At 37.6% G+C, this 21,584-nt stretch overlaps 1 protein-coding gene across 4 annotated transcripts in view; it reads right to left on the reverse strand.

Annotated features, from left to right (window-relative positions):
- Positions 1-295: 295 nt before the first annotated feature.
- The window catches only part of SLAIN2 (SLAIN motif family member 2), a 34,343-nt gene continuing 13,054 nt past the window's right edge, over positions 296-21,584 (reverse strand). Inside the window, exons 3-10 of one of the 4 annotated variants that reach the window (XR_012580473.1) lie at positions 19,623-19,787; positions 18,068-18,229; positions 16,506-16,865; positions 14,298-14,435; positions 9,289-9,366; positions 7,406-7,520; positions 4,610-4,919; positions 296-2,930 (exon numbers count right to left, since the gene is read on the reverse strand). Coding sequence is in view for 3 of the 4 variants with exons in the window: in XM_026795278.2 (XP_026651079.1) it covers positions 2,864-2,930; positions 4,610-4,919; positions 9,289-9,366; positions 14,298-14,435; positions 16,506-16,865; positions 18,068-18,229; positions 19,623-19,787 (1,280 nt within the window). In the remaining variant the exon portion in view is untranslated. Of the gene's footprint in view, positions 2,931-4,609; positions 4,920-7,405; positions 7,521-9,288; positions 9,367-12,462; positions 12,522-14,297; positions 14,436-16,505; positions 16,866-18,067; positions 18,230-19,622; positions 19,788-21,584 lie in introns of those variants that run through there. The other 3 variants (XM_026795278.2, XM_074541528.1, XM_074541529.1) reach the window with 3 other exon arrangements.

Here is a 21,584-nt window from a genome sequence, read left to right on the forward strand (position 1 = left end):
GCCCATACAAATTTCTCTGGATGCAAATTTAGAATATAGTTTTTCACGTAAATCTGAACTATGCAGGGTCCTTCTGGAACAGAGGCATGAGTCCACAGATTTTACCCAAATACCTTGTTGCACTCAGTTCATGATTTACAGCAGGCAGAAACCAATACTGGTAACCTCTAAAAAAGGAGAATACAGTTCCTGAAAAATAACCCAACCAACCAGACAAAAAAAAATCCATAAAATATCCTCTAAATTTCTAAAAGATTTTAAAAACACTTTGTTGTAAAAATAATGATCCAGGAAGTGTTTTGTGGTAAGAATATTTTATATATTTTTTTACACTTTTAACACTTACAAAAACATTCAAACACAAAAAAAAATTAAATAACTTTGGAAGCAGAATAAATCCTTCTGCCTACACACATACATCAATTCCAAGCTGTTGGCACAAAAAGTAATCCACATTCATAAAACCCTTACTACTATATCAAACATAAGTTAAGTAAATCATAGGCACTATTTTATCAAATCCATATTTCCACAATTCTGCAGTAAATCTCTAAACACAGAGCCCCATGATTTCCTGATATCAGTGAACTGGTAATGCACAAAGACTTTCTAGCAAACAGACAGTCTGTCTTCTCAGGAAGTCATTTGCTGTATTTCGGGGAGAATAGCAGAGAAAAAAATCCCTATAAAACTCAAGCTGAATTTACCCAAGCGATGAATTACTTAACTTAAGGAAACGTACACAAGTTTGATGCAGCCATGGCAAAACCCCCAATATTGTCACCTAAACTGACTTTCAAAATTTGTAAGTCAAGTGAAGTTTGATCCAATCCATCAAATTCCCCTTTCTTCAGTGAAGACTGCAGCACTGAGTTGTACAATGCTGAAATATTAAAATTCAGGCTTTACTGAGAATATGCACATTTGATCTAGTCCTGTTTTCTGCTGAACAGTGCTGTGAGATACATCCATTCCCTGTACCTGCAGGTGACTCAGGGCTGCATTAGTGGTATGCACTGCTCTGTGCTGGTGAAAGGTGCTTTCTGCTGCAATCTGACAATTACAGTAAATTTGACACCCCGACTTTGAAGTCTTAGCACAGATCTTGGTCTGGTGTGTGAAATCACCCATCAACCCAGAGCTTGCTTGAGTAGTTTAAGTTGCAAGTTAGTCTCCACTCCTTCCTATTTGGTTTCTTCCAAGTCAAGTAGTATTGAATGGCTTTTCATCCAGGAATATGTTAATGTTGGCCTAAAATTCAAGTGCTAGAATTTCAGGATTAGTTATCCTCTTAGTGGTGGGAGCAAAATACACCAGCAGTCCCAAACTCAGTTACTAATGGGGTTGAAGGCTACCTACCGTCCAAGCTGACTTGTAGTGTTTGTCAATCATTGCACAAAGGATTCACATTCTCTTACTTCATCAACTGTACATCCAAAATATTGAAAAACCTTCAAACAAAATCCCTTCCGCTTAACTAGTCCCACTCAATACAACTTTAGGTACAGATTTTTCTATGATGTCTTCCAAAACAGAAAACAATGGTTCAATGCTAAATATATCAGTTGTTCTGAGCAAAATGTATTAGAGTAAGTCAGAGCCACCAGAGGAGTTTAATAGCTTGTAAACAGACATAGCAGGTTTCATACTCTGTTACCAGTAATGTAAGATACACATATGTAAGGCAAAGTACATATTTAAACACACTTACATGGGCAATATCTTCTGTAAAAATATTTACAATTTAAAATAAACCAATTTAAGAAATGGATGAAAGTAAAAAAATAGGATACAGAAAACTCCCTCATACCATGGAACATCACCTAAATGAATATCATTTGGCATCAAGAGTCAACTCATTTCCTTAAATTTGTATGTTACAAGTGCATAGTTGTGTTTCCTTCTCCTTAACTATCAGCATTTACAGTTGCTGCAGGCTGCATGTATAGTGGTATGGTATTAGAATAAATCAAAATTATCACTTGCTCTTTCTTTTGCAAGGAAACCTGCTATAAAATTTTTTCCCCAAACAGCAAGCCATGTGTTAAAAATGTGGCTACAATAGTGAAGGCCATCTTTCCTGAGCCAGGAGTTTAAAGTTAGAAAGATTGTACAACTGCTACTAAGCCCTTTTGGCAATCGGACACAGGAGTAGGTAAAGCCAATAAATCAACATAGGAAAGATGCAATCTATACTATTGCATTGTGTGTGTCTGCTACATTCAAACCTTTTAATGCAACAGAAGTCATGGCTACAACTGCCTGTCTGCCCAATCCTCCAGAGTAGCTGCTGATTCTTCCTGCAGAACTGAAGGACAGATCCAGCCCCAGTTGGGATCTCATACAATTGATAAAAGCAACATTTCCCTAGCACTGTAGCAGTCTGCAATCAGAACATGAGCTCTGATTTATGTAGCCTTGTTTCAATAGTACATATTCAGCAATCTTTCTGCTGAGTTAAAGCAGGCTGAAAATGAAGTTTTGGATGATGTGTGTTGATAGTTATCCTTGCTGTTTTTCAAGATGGGCATTTCTTTGGCATTCATTCATTTTTGCCCTGACATTGGCCACTCTCATAAATGCTCATATTGATAACATTTTTAGCAAGCAATAAAGAAGCCCCCAGAACTGATAGCAATTTAATGTAGAAGTGATTGTATGACCACCAAACATCTGATGTTAGATGTCATTAAAGTGCTGCTTTACAATAATCTCTGCCAGTTTGTGCTAATTAGAGACAGAGAGGTTTGGAATTTTTACAAATTCCAAGAGTCACATCTGAACAGTTTGTTTAATCAAGCTGTCTTTTCGCCTGGTGAGGAAGTATCCATGAGCACTGGAACTCTGCATTAAGCTGTGCAGATCAGTAGCAGCCATCTTTCCAACTCTCATCTTTCACGTTGCCATATGTCTTGGGAGTGGGTAATGATCTAAAATGAAATGAGATGTTTTTCAGTTTCATATATCTGTTCAAGTCTCTATCTACAATACATAAGAATTTAAACATTTTATAAATAACTGAAATATACACTTCATTCATTTACTTCTCTGCAATACAGTTTACTTAAGATAATCTCTAGAGTATATTCGGTTTTAGGTTTCATGTGTTGTATCTTGGCAACTACCATGCCAGGAAAAAGGCTAAATAAACAAACAGATAGAAAACTTATTGTTATTATGCTCTGTGAAAATGCAAACTTAATCTGCTTCCACCTAAAATGGGCCATTTTTTCAATGATGTATATAAACAGGCAAATCCTTGTTTAGAATATTGCATTTTGCTTACATCAAAATCTGACATTCCTGGAAACTTGATTATTGCACTGTGTATAGAGTCTGCATTACAGAACCATGGAATTGTTTAGGCTGGAAATGACCTGTAAGATCATCAAGTCCTACCATTAACTCAGCACTGCCAAGGCCATGTCTCAAAATGCCACATCTACACATCTTTTAGATATCTCCAGGGATGACAACTCCGCCACTTCCCTGGCCAGCCTGTTACAATGTTTGAGAACCCTTTCGGTGAAGAGATCTCTCCTGATACCCAATCTAAACCTCCTCTGGTGCAAGCTGGGTCTATTTCCCTTTGCCCTGTGCATGCAAACTTTAAAAAAAGAATATTTATAAAGTCAGTTTTAAAAAAGTTTAGTAAGTGAAACACTTTTCTATAAGCTGTGATTTGGACAACCACATTTTGTTACTATTAGCAAACTCCAAGCAAAACAATTGCTTTTTATTCCACAGAGTTCTGTACTGCTGATCAGTGCAGGCTTTAACCACAAAAGTCAGTGCTGTGACAGTCACTTGTGATTCCCCTGCCTAGCACTCACTGCAGAGCAGAACTTTTCCACTGTGCTATTTTACCACCATTTTGTCTTTTTTACAGTACTACAGACTAACTGTTTTCCCCTCCTGTTTAAAAAGATTGTTAATATTTCTCATGGATGACCTTCCTTATGTCAGCTTCTACTTCACACCTTCAGTGAAAACCGACATTTACAGTTAATACTCAGTCTCTCCTGCAGTAGTTTTCAAAAAGACACATCAAGCAACTTCTATTCTTGAGTGTTAGCACAGTTATGTTTAAGCTAAAAACGCTGTTTCAGCCTGGGGGTTAACTGCAGTGCTTTTTATGTTAAGTTTAGCAAATGCTATAGATGTCGGTTGCATCTTCCTTCTGGAAGTTTCCAGCTGCCCAAGGAGAGAAACTACTCTCACCATGGTACTGTTGCTTGAGTTATGGAGGCAAGCAGTTCTGACTTCAGAATGTGTCATTCTCTTCTCAGCTGTATTTTGGTAACTTTTTACCACATGCAGACAAATTCTTGCTGCCTTATCAGCCCAGACTAACATTTTATTTACTTAGTTCAGTATCTTCCATTACCGATTTCACTTTCACTCATTTACTTTCACTCTCTCATTAAAGAACCTTTATCTCTCGGTTTGGATTCAAAACTGTTTTGGAAATACTTCACATGGAGGTCTCCATTTCTGTTCTGAAAACCTTAAGATCAAAATAACAATTGCAAGAAGCAGCAGCACAAATACACAGTGAAGAAAATTAATTTTGAAAACTTCAACCTCAGACCGCCTGTCAGAGACTCACCTGCGAACAGGCTGTGCAAGTTTGCTGCGAGGCACTGGGATGCCCCCTGTGGAAGGGGCACTGGGTCTGGGCAAGCCACTCCTCATCCCTGCTGGTCTGGTGAGAGTAGCGCTGTTAATACTGCTGGCAGGGCTGGGCAAGCCTGAGCTCTGGGCTGCGAGGGGCCCTGGTGAAGAACTGCTGTGCGTCAGCTGAGCGGCTTCTGGAGAGGCAGCCGGGCCCGGCCCGTGGGCGCTGAACGCTTTCACCGGCTGCCGCAGGGCCAAGGGCGACGGCGCCGCGGGCGAGCGGAACTTGCTCGAAGAGGGTACTGCAAAATACAGAAGTCACTTTCAGCTTGTGTTACAGTATTACTGAAATGAACAACTGGAAATTACTTTATGTGATTGTACAAACAATATGGAATGTATAATGGAATACAGCCAATCAAGCAGCAATGAGAAACAGGAATTCAGATGTCCTCTTTGTCATGTGTTTTTGATATCATAACTCTAATGCCCTCTTTGCTGACTCAAATATTTATTTGGATTTCTAAGTGATCCTAATCAGGCTATAACTGTTGTATCAGTTAAGTCAAAAGAAATAGAGAAGAAGGCTTAAGAAGAAATTTAACTACTTCAGAAACATGTGAACATAATTCCCATCTGTGAAAGAAGATGTTGAAAAATACAGTATTCTAGTGTGACATGGGCTTTAAACAGATTCAAAGTCTATTTTAGTCTTCAATGTTGAAATTTTGAGCACAAAGCATCTTGGTGTTTCTTTAATGCTGTTCTGTTTAACCACTGAGCTAGAATTCATCTAAAGATACAGTTACATCCCACATTTTCTGGCAGATGGAAAAAAAAAAAAAAGATGGGGTTATCTGTCCTGATTTCAGCCAGGATAGAGTTAATTTTTTTCCTAGTAACTGGTATAATGCTGTAGTTTGGATTAAGGATGACATCAGCCAACCCCCAACACCAAAGAGGTTAAGGTGCTGCTTAATGAAACTTAAACCAGACAACTCTTAACAATTTATAGCCTTCCTCTTCTTACAAACATTACCTAAATGATCAGTACAACTAATACCTGTTTTCTAGTACTTTGTACCTGAGGTGGTATGCAAGGTTTTGTTATCAGTCCTTTCTGGGATAGGTTAATAAGACAGAATATTCAATAGTCCTTTGATAATGCCAAACCTTAAGCATAATTCTTCACAAGTATGAGGAATATTTACAAATTACGCATAACTTATCACTGAATAGAATACTTAAATAAACTCATCATCTTAGTAATGGAATGAAATTTCACCAGCTTTTCAAAGTGATTAGGGTGAGTCAGTAAGAGTCAACACAGGATGATCAAATCAATCACGTGACAAAAGCATGTTTACATCTAGTAAATCTCCATTCACTATACTTTCCTCTACTAAATAATTGTTTTATACTGAGACCAAAGTTGCATCGTTTTTGACAGATGTTGTGCATAAAGAAGCTGGTCCTTAACACAGCTTTTATTATAATTTTCAAGGTAGATCCAGTAAGAGCATGAGGAGTGAGAAAGGAGACAGGTAATGCAGGAATGCAGCATCCCAAATGGGGTACAGAAGAACTGGTAATTTTGAGATTGTATTCTGAAGCTGTTTTTTATAGGGGATGTCTAGGAAGATTAATATGTACCTCATTAGAGATGTGAATTGGATTTGATTCCTTTCTGGATTACCCAAGGGGGCCTTTCCCCTGACAGCAATATCAAACACAGCATGAAGCCGCTCATGGGAAAAGCTGACAAGAAAAGGTGACAGAGAGGTCAAAACCACGTGACAGTTGCTAAGTGGCAGGGAGATTAAGTAAAAAACCTTAAAATAAAAGCTGGCATCAAGCCAGAGTATGGATTAAGGAAAGTATTACCAACGGAATGACTGGACAAGAAGAGCATCCAAGTGCTCCTAGGACTAAGATAGATTACAGGTTGTATGTTTTTAAAACGTGACCTCGCCTGCTAACATAGATGCAATCAAATCTGCAGAATTTCCAAGTGACTCTACAGTGTAAATACTAGGAGCTTTTATCACTGAACTCCTCATTACAATGCTTGCAACACAAACACAGCACCACGTTAGCAACTACCAACAAAGCAACCCAGTGTATAAAAATTGAATACAGCTTCGGGCCTCTTACAGGCACAACAGGGAAAAAGTTTTTAGGTAAAGAATACAAGCAACAAAAAGTTGCAACAGAAGTAAGCTTCCAGCATTCCCAGCAGAAGTAAGGATCCAGTACATTAGTCTTCTCCATCCTCTTTAACCTTCTGCTGGCCATATTTTACTGTGCTGCAAACTTGAGCTGTCAATTCACAAAACATTTCCTGTCAGCACAGCATTGCAGACATTGCTGAGAGCTATATTCATTCTTGTGCATAAAGGAATGAATTGTCTTCCAGAGCAGCCCACATGATGCAGTCTGGCAAACTGCCTAATAGTACTGTTCTACAGATAAAGAATTTGGTCTCAGAGCAGTTTTTGATATTCATTATAGTCAGTTTGGTCTATCTGTAAGACAGAATCACAAAGACTGCCTCACAGACTATCTGGTAACTGTGTAACCATGTAGACTATTTAGCTGATCCATGTTCAACAAAAACATGTAGACATGTAATTGTAGTGCTTAATAATTTCACACAACTCAGTCTCCTTATAAAGTAAACTAGAAACAGCTACAATTAAAACATCTGGCAGCCAAAAAAAAAAAGAAAAAGAAAAAAAAAAAAAGAAATTAAAAGGCATGGTGCAGTTATGATATTTAGATGTCCTACCCTCTCTGGATTCTGTCCTGGATTGTGGGCACGAGATCTCCATGTGGCAAAGTAGGGTGCTGTGAAGCTGCAAACTTATTTGGCTTGCACTCCAAGGCCAGCTGCTGCACACCAACTTGAAAACAGATTAAATTCTAATGCAGTTGTTAAACCACAACCATTATGATGAGATGAATCACCCCAATATGAAAGAACAGATGAGGTATAACTATTGGAATCAATAAACTGATCTGTCATCTCAGTACAGGAAAGATGTGGACCTGTTGGAGCAGGTACAGAGCATGGATGAGTATCTCTCCTCTATCTGGAGAGAGGTGGAGGTCTTCAGCCTGGAGAAGAGAAGGTGCTGGGGAGATGTTACCACAAAGTGGTAAAAAAAAGCCAACATGTGTGTGAAAGGTGTTAAGCTATGTAATGAACAGTACTTTAAGAAGGTAACATAAATTGTCGCTCAGCTGTTCATTTCTCTGCTTCGTTACTATTAAATACTTCTACACTCATGAGGATCTCAGATCAGAAGAAAGAAAACCAACACATTAAGGACTATAAAATAGCAAGTAACTGAAAAAGACAAAGCAAGTAACTGAAAGGGTCCTCATTTGCAGTAAGGAATGACAACAGCCATAAACTGGAATATATAACTGGCAGTGCAATATGCTCTGTTCCTCATTCTCTAAGGTTTAATAATTTTTTACAAACAATATAAACTCAAAGAAATTATTTTCTGTACATTCCTACAGGCTCAGACTAGACCATTGACCTAATAAGCGTTCCAGACAGCCAGAGGGGGGCATGGCCAACTGGAAAGAAAGCAAAGAAAGCTCTGCAGAGGAATAGCAATGGTGCTCTTATGCAAAGCAGAACATTGTGAGAACTTTATCTGGTACGAAGTATGAAAACTGTTAAAAGACTTCCTCTTAAGACACGTGAATCTGTTCCACAGGCCTCATACTCTGCTAAAACTTTCTGCATGGCATGAAGATGACTCTAAGGAGTTGGCATTGGCCCCAAGAGAAACACGTACATTCTGGCAGTCCCTCATGTCTGCACCAGTGACTCTCACAACACTCAGAGGATTCTAGCATCTACAAGCTTATGAATTAGTCTCAAGTGTAATATGATTTTTAAAATGAGATCTTCTTGATTGTAATAGACAACAGACCAACTATGCTTAAAACCAGAATCATTGTTTACCTTAACTGTGAAACTGAGGCAGTGTCACATACAAGGCTGCCAGAGCTGATTAAAAATCAGATAAAACTAATTGTATTAGAGACTCGATATTTCATTGTATTAAAAAAAAAGTCAAGTTCAACCATTCGCAAACTGGAATATTATATACAAGAGTCTCTAATTCCTTGAATCAACAAACCTTAATTCATCTGTTTCATGTGTTGGGATTAACCTTCTGTTTTTGAGAGGAAAAGAGAAAGCACAAGTACATGCAAAATAAGTTGACAGTCTACACTCATCTTCTCAAATATAAATTTGTTATCTTTTGTTCCCAGCACAAAGGATTGTATGAGTATTTTTACAACTTCTGTTTTAAAAACTGTATTTTGCCATTTAAAGAATTCCTATACAAATGCAGCCCTAGTGAATATGTATTTAGGAGTCTACTTTTCTAATCCCTATTTCCAGATTAATGTTAGAAAGTCACTGTTCCTTGGATTTTTATCTCAAAATTCAATCTCCTATATAACACAGAGTTTATTTTCAATATTTAGACCAAGAAGTTAACTTTCATACAGCAAGGACCACTTGGTTAATCTCTACAGTAATTGCAAGAGCAAGTTTAATAATCTAGAACATGTGAGATTTAATGCAGGCGAACCATTATCTGAGATTTGCTGGAGCTTGATAAGAGGTTGTAAGTTAATTACCTCCTTTTGTAGATGGAGTTTGAAGAAACTGTTTGGTTTTGAAGGCAGCACGAGGCAAATTTTTCTGCCTTTGCAGAGCTGTTGAAAGACAAGAAGTGTTATATTTGTCTAAGAAGAGAAGAAAACTAAATTTACTGGAAATTTCAGAATTGTATCCACTTGTGAAGCATCAAGAAACTGAGTAAAACACTCTAAAAGCTGTTATGACTCTGGAAGTGATGGCGTTTTGTGAATGGTGCTTGCTCTTAATGGCAAAGAGTTGCAGAGGAGTGTGTCAGAAATTTTGCAGTGCAAAATGCGCAGATTTGGTAAGAGTAAAGCTTCTTGCAGGGCAAAAAGCCCAGAAATGCAAAACAAAAATTAAAACACCAAAGGGAGAACAAGCCACCTAGCAAACATGCTACAGCAATATGAGAGCAAGATTAGATACAGATGAAAATTAAACTGTTGTATTTGACCTAGCAAGACTAAATTTTTAATTTTAGAAGTGTTTTCAAAAAAATATTCTAATACTATACAAAAGCAGAAATCTTTGTCTAATATGACCATCATATAAACAAATTGTATTCTTCAGTTATGGAGACTTAAGCCTTCTTGAAAGATGTCTTTTTTCTTTCCTCTTCAAAAGGTATGCAAGAGGACTTAAGCTTAAAATGAAGACTTAGCGCTAAGATTTATCAACTGCCAGCATGTACCCAGCATGATGGAAATTGGTTTTTGTTGCTCCTTTTCTCCCTCATCCTGCCTTTTGCCTAGTAACACTCAGGGCTGGTGCTGCCTTGAAATGACCTCACTACCTACCAGTTACCAAGAGAGAAGCCAATGTTCCGAGAGCTGCAGAATCTTGGCATGGAGAGAATTACTTATTGCCAGAAGGAATGCATGACTCAGCCTATTTCCATCGCAGCACATTTAAGGGGGAGAAGGAGGAAAGTAGTCAATGAAATAAAGCTCTGACTACACAGAGACTTCATAAAATGATAATGTATGAATAAACATCTCTGCTTATCTCAGTGTATGAAGTTTTATAGCAGCATAAAACTGATTGCACTAGCAAGGCTTATTTCCATAGTGAGAAGGAAGAAAGATGGGGGAACATCTGTGCAAAAAGATCCTGACCCTGAGTGAGGAATAATCCCATCACCAATTACTGAATATTGCTATAAAGAAGGTGGAGGGGAATAATCTGAATCCTAATATTAGTTAATCCTTTCGTTTGATAGCACATAATGATTACTATCACCTTTCCTATGCTTCAGTCAGTGCAAAATACACAGTATTTTATGAACTATTAAAAATTCATCATATGTTTTATTAACATCATGCTGAAATTATGACTAGGTGGGCTATTCAATTTAGTCCTAATAACTAACTAAAACTGTCATCTTCAACAAAGAGCAAAAAGGAATTAGATTGTTCATAAACAGTAAAATTCTGCCTGTACCTACTACTAATAAAAACATTATTCCTTTTACCAACTAGAATCTAAATAGCCTTGGCAATATGTAATTCTTACTCAATTGGCACATGGTCTTCCTAGAAACTTTTTTTAAAGCATACATGTGAATAGCCAATTAAGTACAGTATGGTCTCTAAATATGAGCACAATTCCTAGAAATTTACTGAGGCAGACCACTAGGCAGACTGCTTCAGTCCTCAAGTATTCCACTTTATTATTTTCTACAGAATCACTGTTTTTGTTATACCACACAAAATTAAGAAAAGCTTCTTTCTTCATATTTTGAATTTGTTTTGTCCTAATCCACTCAGATTTCAATATACTACTGCACATGGCACTTTCTTCCCCCATCATTATTCACACTTCTTGCAAGTCAGAGAGATGGGATGATATGGAAAGGATTTTAAATACGCATATATCAAATTCCTTCCTTCTCAATGGAGACTCTAGAAAAATAGACACTCAACAGCAAAACATTTCTGTGCACTGAAACACTGAACAGAGCTTAGGCAGTACAATCTGAGCAATGCTGAGCAAACATGCAGTTTGAGATAAGCGCCCAGTGCGTGTTTATCCACACCACTTGCTGCTCTTGAAGTGCTCTGTGTGCTGTGACATTCCCTGTCACAGCTGCTGCGTGCTGAACTCATGTAGTTATATTTACTTCTGATCAACTAACTGGACAACTTGGTCTCTTCAAAACTTACTCTTCCTCCTTTTACGCTGAACGTGCCAAGCAGTTGGATCTTGGCAAGCAGACCAGTCACTTTACTGACAGTTTGAATCTACAGCTCGAGAAAGTTTTGTATTTAGCTCTTCGTAAAAGCATCCATGTGCTCATAGTGCCACTAAGTACAAAAGCAGCATCACACAGAATTCAAAGGCAGGTAGCTCCTACGTGGAAGTCACCCTACCATTTCTAGAGCTTTGTACATTCTATGTGGTATAGGACCCAAACACAGAGATTTCCCATCACTACCACTTTAGACAATACCTATTCCTTGGGGAACACACATATTACCATATCTTCTAGTGTTTTAAGGTGAACTATTTACTAGCTTTCATATTTTAAAAAAAGTACTTTCTGCAGAATGGCACAGACTCAGATGTAAATGAAGAATCAAATTGTTAAAATTGCTACTTAATTCAGTCTCTCTTCAAAACCAATTTGGATTGTTCACGATACTGCAGCTAAAAGTTAAAAGGCCTATGTTTTCATGTTTACAGTTGTACCACTGAACACATCACATGTGTCTTCCCTCTCTTCTGTAAGCAAGCAAATACAATTTGGCTATAAACTGCAAGAGGAATTGTCATTTCAGAAACTTACTGGATTCCTAGCTCATTTTTTGAATGCCAGCAACCATAGCAAGTTCAGTATTGCAGCCACAGCAAATGTGCAAGTAAATTATGAACCGCGAATCTTTGACAAGGAGCAAAGTGGTGACCTCGGGTGGTAAGCCAGCGTCCTTGCAAAGGTAAGCTCATGCAAAACTAGCAGCTGTATGAGGAAGCTTCAAATCCCAAGACCCAGAAATCATTGCCAAGGGAAAACAAAAATTTGCTGCAATTTAACAGTGCTTTGTGCAAAGTGACAAAATATAAAACCAATAAAACAAAAAGTATACAATAAAAAGGACACAATTCTGGAAATCTTGATACAATGTACAGTTTTGCAGAAAATTTTTTAATCCAGACTAAGCAAAGATACTTACTCATCGACTTCACACACAAACCGTTTTACGATTGTCAATAGCAAGACTCTGACAAACATCTGTAAGAGCAGGGAAACTGTAAAAGCTAGAAATCTGGCCTTTATAATGATATTTAACTTACATTTAAATGTAAGTTGGTCTAGAGTGGTTCACATTTGGGGAAATTGTCTATGAAAGAAAAGCAAATTTACCTAGTAATTCTTAATGCATCCACAAGTTGAAAAAAAGAAATATAAACACAATCAGACCACTTTGGTTCCTGCAATTGTAACTGACTAAATATTGAATACTGAGTCTTCTGTTTTCTGATCTTTCCAGAAAGTTTAGCCATGAATATACTTTTAATTCTGGAAATAGCTTCTAGCTAAGTTGCTCTCTATGCTCTTCCTTTTCCAGTTCACTCAATTCTAAAGCACCAAATGAAATCTGTAGAGATTTTCACTAAAAATATTTTTTCATTAAATTTATTTCAGCTTATTTTGATAATTCTTCCTATCACTGAAATAGCACAGCTGTACACCAGCTGCCTAACTGCTCTGAGTGCTTTCTACTTTGATAAGGCTACTAAACAGGTAACAGTTGTGCATTTGAACTACACAAATGTCCTTTCAGCTTGAAATCCCACCTTCTGAGTGCCTGCCAAAGGTGGAAGAAGAGGGCCAAGGTGGAAGGATGCTGGAATAACTTATATGAACAATGGTAAAGTCACACTAACTTCTGTCTACTGCAGTATCACACACCTGGGACTGACTGTCCACATAATCCTTACATCTGCTCTGAGGCTGAACAAAGATGGAAACCTTGGAGTCTTTGGCTTGGTCTCTACTCCTTATTCTGTATTTAACTGTACTTGGTAGCTTTAACACATTGTTTTGAAAGTTTTAAGACAACCAACTAGGTATGCCACTATGGCTTCACTGTTCTATAGGTAAAATACCCCTAGTAAAATTCACAAACATCATTTTTACATTTTCTGCCAAATATTTAGATTACTGATGAACCTTTATCACAGAATTTTTACAGTTCAAAGCTCTTCACATAAAATATTCATAATGTGTTCTTTCCTTGAAAATGGCACACAAGGTTATTAAATTCAGAAACTTGTTTTAAAAGAAATGGTCAGGAAACATTTAAACAACAGGAACTGGCAATATTGGCATATAAAGAAACACTGAATATTTAATTTTCATTTGCTTTAGCTTCTTTAAGGTCACCATTTTCAAGAGATTTGTGAGAATAGCAGTACTTTCATATCAGCAGTTAACTTTTGGAGAAACTAGGAGAGCAATGGGAGTCCAGCAATGGGCTAATATGTTTTATGAGACACAGATTCACCCAAACCAATTTTAGGAACCAACTAACACTTTAAGTAAATAAAATTGCCAACTGGATATATAATCCATATGCCCAGAAAAAAAAAAAAAAAAAAGAAAGAAAGAAAGAAAGAAAGAAAGTAACTGCAGACATGGGTTAACTTAAAGGGCTAAACTGAAATTAACACACTCAGGTCATGTTTCACTAGTTAAAAAAGCAATAAACATCATCTAGGTGTTTTTTCAGAGCCTAGAAAGAAAAGTTTTGGACATGCTCAAATACTGTATTTATAATTCTTCATATTACTTCTGGGAAACTATGAACGACACCTTAATAAGAAACCAGACTTCGACTATTTTGGAAACCATAAAAACAGATTCACAAAAGTCTGCTTACAAATCAAGATTAGCATCTCCAGTGTGGCATGCAATGTTCTGCTTTGCCCTGAGACTGGGCAAGGACAGCTGAATACCATCACTTAACTCTGAAATTCACACTGAAGTAGCACTAAAGGTACTTACTGGCTGAGGCTTGAGGTTGAATGCGAGGTATTCCTCCATTTGGCACTTGGAAGTTTGAGTCACTTCTGCTGTTTTTCACAGACTCTGCTTGGATGTTGGATGTCCTGGACAAGTTTGGAAGACTACGCCTTAGCTTTTCTGTATGAAATAATACAAAGGTACAGCGTGTAGTCTGATGCTGGACAAAGGTCAGGTTGCTGAACCTGTGGCTGAGCCCCAAATGTAAGTAGCCATATAAAACTACAATTTAAAAGTATATTTTGTTACATTACTTCTTCTATCACATACAAAATATTTATGTATCTAAAGAGTAAGAATGTCTGTTTCTCACCTATGGTGAAAAAAGTCAAGCATATTGTGTTTTGAAATTGAAACATATCTGGATTGTGATTCTCTGGGTTTTATGGTAGTATTATCAAAGCTGAACAGACAAACCAAATTTGCAGTTTTGCACAGTTTTCCAATTATTTACCTAGAAGGTTATTTGTAACAAAATGCTTGCCTGAAGAGTAAAAACAACATAGATGTTTGAGTGAATTTTTGAGACTGCCCTGTCCCATATCAGTCCATTACACAACAGAGTCCCACTTGGTAAGGACCTCTTCATACACAGCATTATTCAAGTGTCCAGCTATGCTTCATCTTTCACATATGACTTGACTTATCTACTCAGCTAATGCTGATACATCAGGGGCCTTCTAATATTTGTACCACTGTTCACAGAACATGAAAAGATGTCATTAAGTACTTCTCAAGTCTAATGACATTCTGTGTATCTCCAACCCAAGCAGAGCTGGGTTGATGACATACTTTGGACAGAGGACTGAAGATGCCTTGACAGGATGAGTGGCCAACCTGATTCTGCAGAGGGATGCAGGGAAGAAGTAGGTTACAATGCACAAGCACTAAAGGTGAAAACAAAACTAAGTCTTCATTGGCTGAATATTCCAGTAAGTGTACTTTCTTCATTTAGCACTTTGCATTTCTTTGTACTGCACTTGGTACACTGTTGAGCCCTGTCAACCAAATTTCCCTCCAATCATTTTAGACAAATAATATTAAAAAAAAAAACCAAAGAGCAAACCTGAACAACTTTTTTTGGCTGCTGCTGTATCAACTCTGAATATCCAAGCAACACTCAACTGCACAAAAACCACTGCAAGATAACTCCTTGGAAGTGTTTCAGAAACACATGATCACATATTCTATTTTGATTCCTCTGGTATGTGGGATACTAGCTTTTGGTACCATTCCTCTCATAGGATATTTTTACTGCAGCTCATCTAACACACATTAAGACGTTCATTTTAAGAAATGAATGGGAAAGGAATTCTTGATTAAGTTACAATATAATTGATTAGCTTGTGTGTTGCACATTTTCCTAGATACCTAAAATTTCCCCAAACCACTATTACTAGTAAGGGGAATTCTTAATATTTAAATGTATATTCTTTCTAAATTTAAAATCTTACTTGCTGGATAAAAAATACATTTGTTGAAAGGGGAACTTGCTTGCAAAATTTCATCCCAGTAAAAGGAGTTTCTGCCAGATGGCTACTAGGAAAAAGTACATTCAAGAAGAAAAGTTGTATCAGGATTATATTATTTTGTTCTATGCCAATATAGTATAACTCTATTGAATTTACTCCAAACTTTATTTATTACATACCAGTTTTCACAGATTTGAGATATCTAAAATATCCAACAAATGCATGAGTTAAGTACTAGTATTTTTAAGACTATGTTCATGATTGAAAAGTTTCAGAGTCCTGTGCAACCAGAAGAAAGCATTCAGCTGCCTCACAGGCTATTGGCATGCACAAATTGCCATGTTACTCTTATCTGACCACAGTTCCTTTCCTCTGCATTTTGTTCTGTCATCTGCAAGGCCTAACTCTACTAGTAAATGAGTTTTCCTGCTTTATTTTAGTGCATTTGCCTGCCAAATATAGACCCTGGTCACTATGAAACTCAATTACACTCATTGACTGGATAACATCTAAAATAAATGTAAGCCTATCAACTCATCTGACTGTAAGGGTGCCCCAGAAGAACTTAAGCTTTGCTTGCTCTGCGTTTTCTTCAGCAATTCAGACATCAAACCACAATGTTACACAGGCACATTATTTTAGGACTGCACACTGACAGAACTCCTTTATACAGAAATTACACAGCTACTCGTGTAATGAACTTCAAACAGTTTTTTACCTTCACTTTTGACATTACTAGTCTGCAAGTCTGTAGGATGGCCCTGAAGGGAAAGACGAGGCTGCTGTAAGCGGCTGATCATGGGCTGCGGTGACACTCTGCTGTACTCTATGCTTCGAGCAGGTGATCGGGAGCGAGGCGAGTTTCTTGGGGATTGTTTTGGTGAAGGCCAGGGAGAGCTGCGAGGTGATGGTGAGAACCTGCTGACAGCAGGGTGCACTGTGTGATGTGTGCCATCCTCCTCATCTTCTAAGCTCTGTGCATCAAGCTCCTGGTCGCTGAACGTGCCTCGCCGCGTGGAATTGCAGGAGGAGCCAGAACTACGCCGAGACGCCGTGGCTGCGTACTCTTGCCGCAGGCCTGGCAACAACAAGAGCGTTGTTTACTTGCTTCCAGCCCACAAATGGTTCCAACTAGAGGCTGTGCACACAGATACCTGCACAGATCTCAAACTCAGATTTGGCTCACCTTAACTCCTTTTATTGGAGGTATTAAATAAATTCCGATCAGTACCAAAAAGTTATCGAGCAGCTAATAATGACTTGAATTACGTGAGCTCATTCCTTTTCCTAGTAAAGCAATCACCAGTATAGGTGTAATGTGTGCGTACATGTTCATCTTCTCTCTCAGGCTGCAACTGGCAACACAGGCTACATCATAATTTTGGTATCAAGTAAGATCCTGTAACAATTACAGCAGCCACAGTGAAATGTCTCTTGCAATGTGTTAGTGAATCTAACCAAAAAAGCAACACAATAAGCTACTCCTAGAGAAGCTGGAGGTGTTAGATCAGTGGTCTCTGAAGTGTGGTGCCCACACCTCTGGGGATATACAAACCAATCCACTGGCATAAAGCAAAAAAATTCTGAACAACTGATATTCTCAAAACAGCATTTATCTTGTCTTTATCTCATACTTTTAAAAATTATATTTTCGTGTATATGTATGTGTGTTATACATTAGATTAATACACATCTATAGTTTATTAAAAAGTACATATATTAGGCACTTGGTTTTGGTTTTTTTCAATTGTAAGGACACACAATAAAATAGTCTGGAGATCACCTAGTTAGACATCTGAAATTATTACCACTGCAAATTCAGAGGGACAAAAACTCTCAACTAAAGCTATAATTAAAGACAGACATCTATATAGGCACTTTTCTTAATAATTCTTTGCCATATTGACTTTATAATTCAATGATTTAAATTATGATTTAAGCATTGATGTGAACAAGACTGGATTACATCAGGAAGGCACCAATCTCCTTAGAAGAATGGTGGCAGACAGTAGTCCATTCAAACAATCATCCTTTTAGCAAATACTGTACCTTACAAAAGTCTTGTCCATTGTTCCTAAAGAAAACTTCTGCACAGCAACTTCCTTTGTTTAGCCTGGAGGCTGAAGTCCTTAACCAGCTTTCTTGGGCAAACTACATTTGTAAATCCATAGTAGAAGTTATAATGCTTTTCCACGCTTACTAAGCAACTACTACAGTGGTTATTAAAAAAAACCAAAACACAACAGCTCTATTTGATTTCCGGAAAAAAAAACCACTTACTTTCTTCCTGCATTCGTGCTAAAATTTGCACATCTGTAACATCATTTAACTTGTAATTAGACCCAATAGAGTCTTCATCCATCTCCGACGCACTTAATTCACTGTCCAGAGAAGACTGTGGACTTAGTGGAGGATTTCTATCTCCTGAAATTTTAAGATGACCTATAAAAGGAAAATAAAGTAACAGGAATTGTTGTTACTAAAAAAAAAATAAAAAAAGGCAAGCTGCATTTCCTTTCCTAGTAAAAACCATCAGTCTGAAGAAATTGCTACTGAGACATTGATCTGACAAACCATTTGACACATTTGATTATTTTATTGCAAACCTAGGCTGAAAATGTAACTTACAAAAGCAGGTCATAGCCATTACCTTCTAAAAATGGGCAACTTTATAAAATCATTGCAATAGTCTCAAAATAGACTAGTGCCAAATAATTTGGTCTATCATAGCATGTTATAACTGCTGTGAAGTTTGCACAGCTCTACAAAAAAGCAACTGCATACCTGGTTCCATCTCTTGCTTTCATTCTCTCCTCTGTATATACCTTGTAAAATGTAAGTTTGGATCTTTCTTAACAATAACATTTTTGCTGATCCAATGAATATTGATTCAGTTTAGAATGCTTAAAATAGACTTTATGTGAAAATACTACCTGTTCCACAAACACACCTTTGCTAAACCGTAACATGGAAACTATAACAAGGAGAAACTCTCCCTGTTCGCTGCCTTCCCACTTCCTGTTACATCTCTGTCCCTCAGGCAGACATGTCATTGTAGCACACAATGCAGAGCAGAGCCACCAAGATAAAAACTGGGTAATGGCTCTCATGCAGCGCACGCTTCTGTAAAAGTCCAGTGAACTAGTGATAGCTGGATTGTCAATGCAACGTTTTTTCATCTTTCCTGTAAGCTAACTTAAATTATATACAATAAGCCAACAGTCTGACTTCAGAGTAGAATACGTTCCAGGCACCAAATTTTTTCATGCAAAGAAAGTGTCTACAGAGCAGAATAAAAGTAGAAAATATTGCCAGAAGTTAATGCTTACACTGATGGCTACAAAGGCTTATGGAATGCTTAACTGGAAAGTATGCTTCTTCCTTATATTATATTCACATCCAGAGGTATTGCTGGATACACTGCATACCAAATGTTTCAGTTAGTAAACAATAGGATAGTTGAAAAAACTTCACAACTCACCTTTGAACAGCTACCATGGAACTTACACCCCTGTCAGTTGACAGGGTCAGTTCCAGAAGCCACTTGGAACTCTACAGAATGATCTCAGGTGTTTCGGTCTAACTGCTAATCACATACATCAGTAATTCTTGGGTGACAGACACCCAAAGAAAACATTTTACATGTTTCTCATGCCAGAGACTACGCAAAAATCCCTTCCTGAAAAGCTTAAAATGTGTGATGCACACATCCTACAAAACGCTGCAAAGTTCTGGAGTCTTTCTTACTCTAGTTCGATGCAAATGTTGTCTATCTGAGCATATTTGTGAAGGAAGAGGAGGAAGAAAGGAAAAGACCAGACACACAGTGCCTTACCTGAGGTACCAGGAGGTATGAGCTGTTTCACTAAAGCAGATTTCACTGGTGTTGAGGAGGGAGAGTTGAAGCCACTGCTGTAGGGGCTGCCGGTATTTGGACTGTAGGAGCTCGCGTAACTGACCGCGCTGAAAGGGCTGCTGTACAAACTCTGTCTCTTGAGAGCTGCAGGAAGAGGGGAAAAGTGATGAATTATATTCAATGAAAAACAAATACAATACTATATTGTGTCTTCAGTGAGATTTAATTACTATGCAATTCAAGTAGAAAACTTCAGTCACCAGAATGTTTTTCCACTGCTTTCTTCACCCCTAGGTATAACCATGAAGTGAAAGGAGTGGCAGAAGAGGACAAGACAAGATAGTGACAAGTGTTTTCTTTTCAGAAGTCAGATCTAAGATCACTACAGCTGATGTCTTTGAGATGTCCAGTGTAGCTGCTGGGAAGCAGGAAGGCAGTAGTAGCTCAGTTACACTAACACACACCGCACACACAACTACATACAAACCAGAGCACACCACGAAGTCATGTTCTCAGAACTCAGACCTCTCTGAATCACACAATACTTCAACAGTAACTCCAAGACTGGCACCACACAAGTAAGCAGTATCATCTACAAAATTTCCTTAAGCAGATGCTAAAATCAAAAGCCACAAAGTAAGGCAAATGCTTCTATATAGATTTGTGGGTACCAGAACATATCAGACTAAAGCAAATTGACTATTTCCTACAGTTAACCTTCTGTTCTAATAACTTGGGATTTTTTGACCATAGGCTTCAACCTCATATGCAATATAAGATGTAAATTTGGTACTTTCCTCTGCCATTTGTTCTAAATGAAGAATTTTCAGATTAATTTTAAACACTGGTGAACATTAACAGTGGTGAACAGTGTGATACTGAAATTCCACTGGCTGTCAGCTATATTATTTGTTTAGTCACTTGACTATTTTGTTCAAAAGTTTACATTTTAAATGTAACAGAAAATGGAGTTTCAGCTACAGAGGTAGTGGGATATTTAAGATATTTAGACACTTTTCCTACAAATCAGTTCCTTCACTGCTGGAAGTATATTAATGCAGAAATGTATGTAAGGACAAATTAAATTGCAAAATGTTAAGAAGAAAAAGCTAGAAAAGCCAACTTGATGTTATGTAAATCCAGATTAGATTTAGTTGCAGCTCACCCAGCTGCTGAAATTAAGCAATTAAAAAATATTGTGTGACATTTCTCTTAGTGAAAAGGAGCTTCAATAAGTGCAGTAAGAATTAGGCTACTGATAGCAGTGGACAGAAAAAAAAAAGGAATGGAACGGAATTTCCTCACTAAAAATCATTGTTAATTTGACATTAGAAGCCAAAATGGATTACAGCTGCATGACATGCTGCTTTCAGCAGCCAAGCCCAGCAAAGCTTCAGCTTCTCCCCTTTGCTCTTGGTCACTACATCCTCAGTTGTCCAGTGCAAACATTGGTGGGGCTGCACTATTATCTGACCTACTAAAGCAGATTTAAGTTTAAAAATATATTATTTAAACTGATTTTAACTGTATTGCATCACTTAATCAGTTTTGAAGAGTGCCCCCAAAAAAACATAACATCCAGCCTAGCCAATGGCAAAATACAGAGGCAAAAGCAGCAGAAATTAAAGCTGACTTTGCAGCAAATTCCTAAAATCACATCTCATGCAAAGATCCTTTCTAAACCAGTTAGTATTACCAGTGTTTTAGTTAGAATGAAAAGACAGTTATAGATGAAGGATGAAAGGTTTATATTTCAGCTTTCACTGCAAGTCTTAAACAATATGTGTTAATTTCAGCAAGTTGTGACTTCACTAAATTCTTGCAAGTATTCATGAGGTATTTTCAGTTTATTTTGAGTGTCAGAAGGGAAAACCTCCATTTGATTACAAAGCTCAGTAAACAAAGCCAGTAATTACAACTCACTCTGATCTGGATAATTAT

The sequence above is a fragment of the Zonotrichia albicollis genome, chromosome 5 (assembly GCF_047830755.1).
Source record: "Zonotrichia albicollis isolate bZonAlb1 chromosome 5, bZonAlb1.hap1, whole genome shotgun sequence".
In the NCBI taxonomy this organism is placed as follows: domain Eukaryota; kingdom Metazoa; phylum Chordata; class Aves; order Passeriformes; family Passerellidae; genus Zonotrichia; species Zonotrichia albicollis.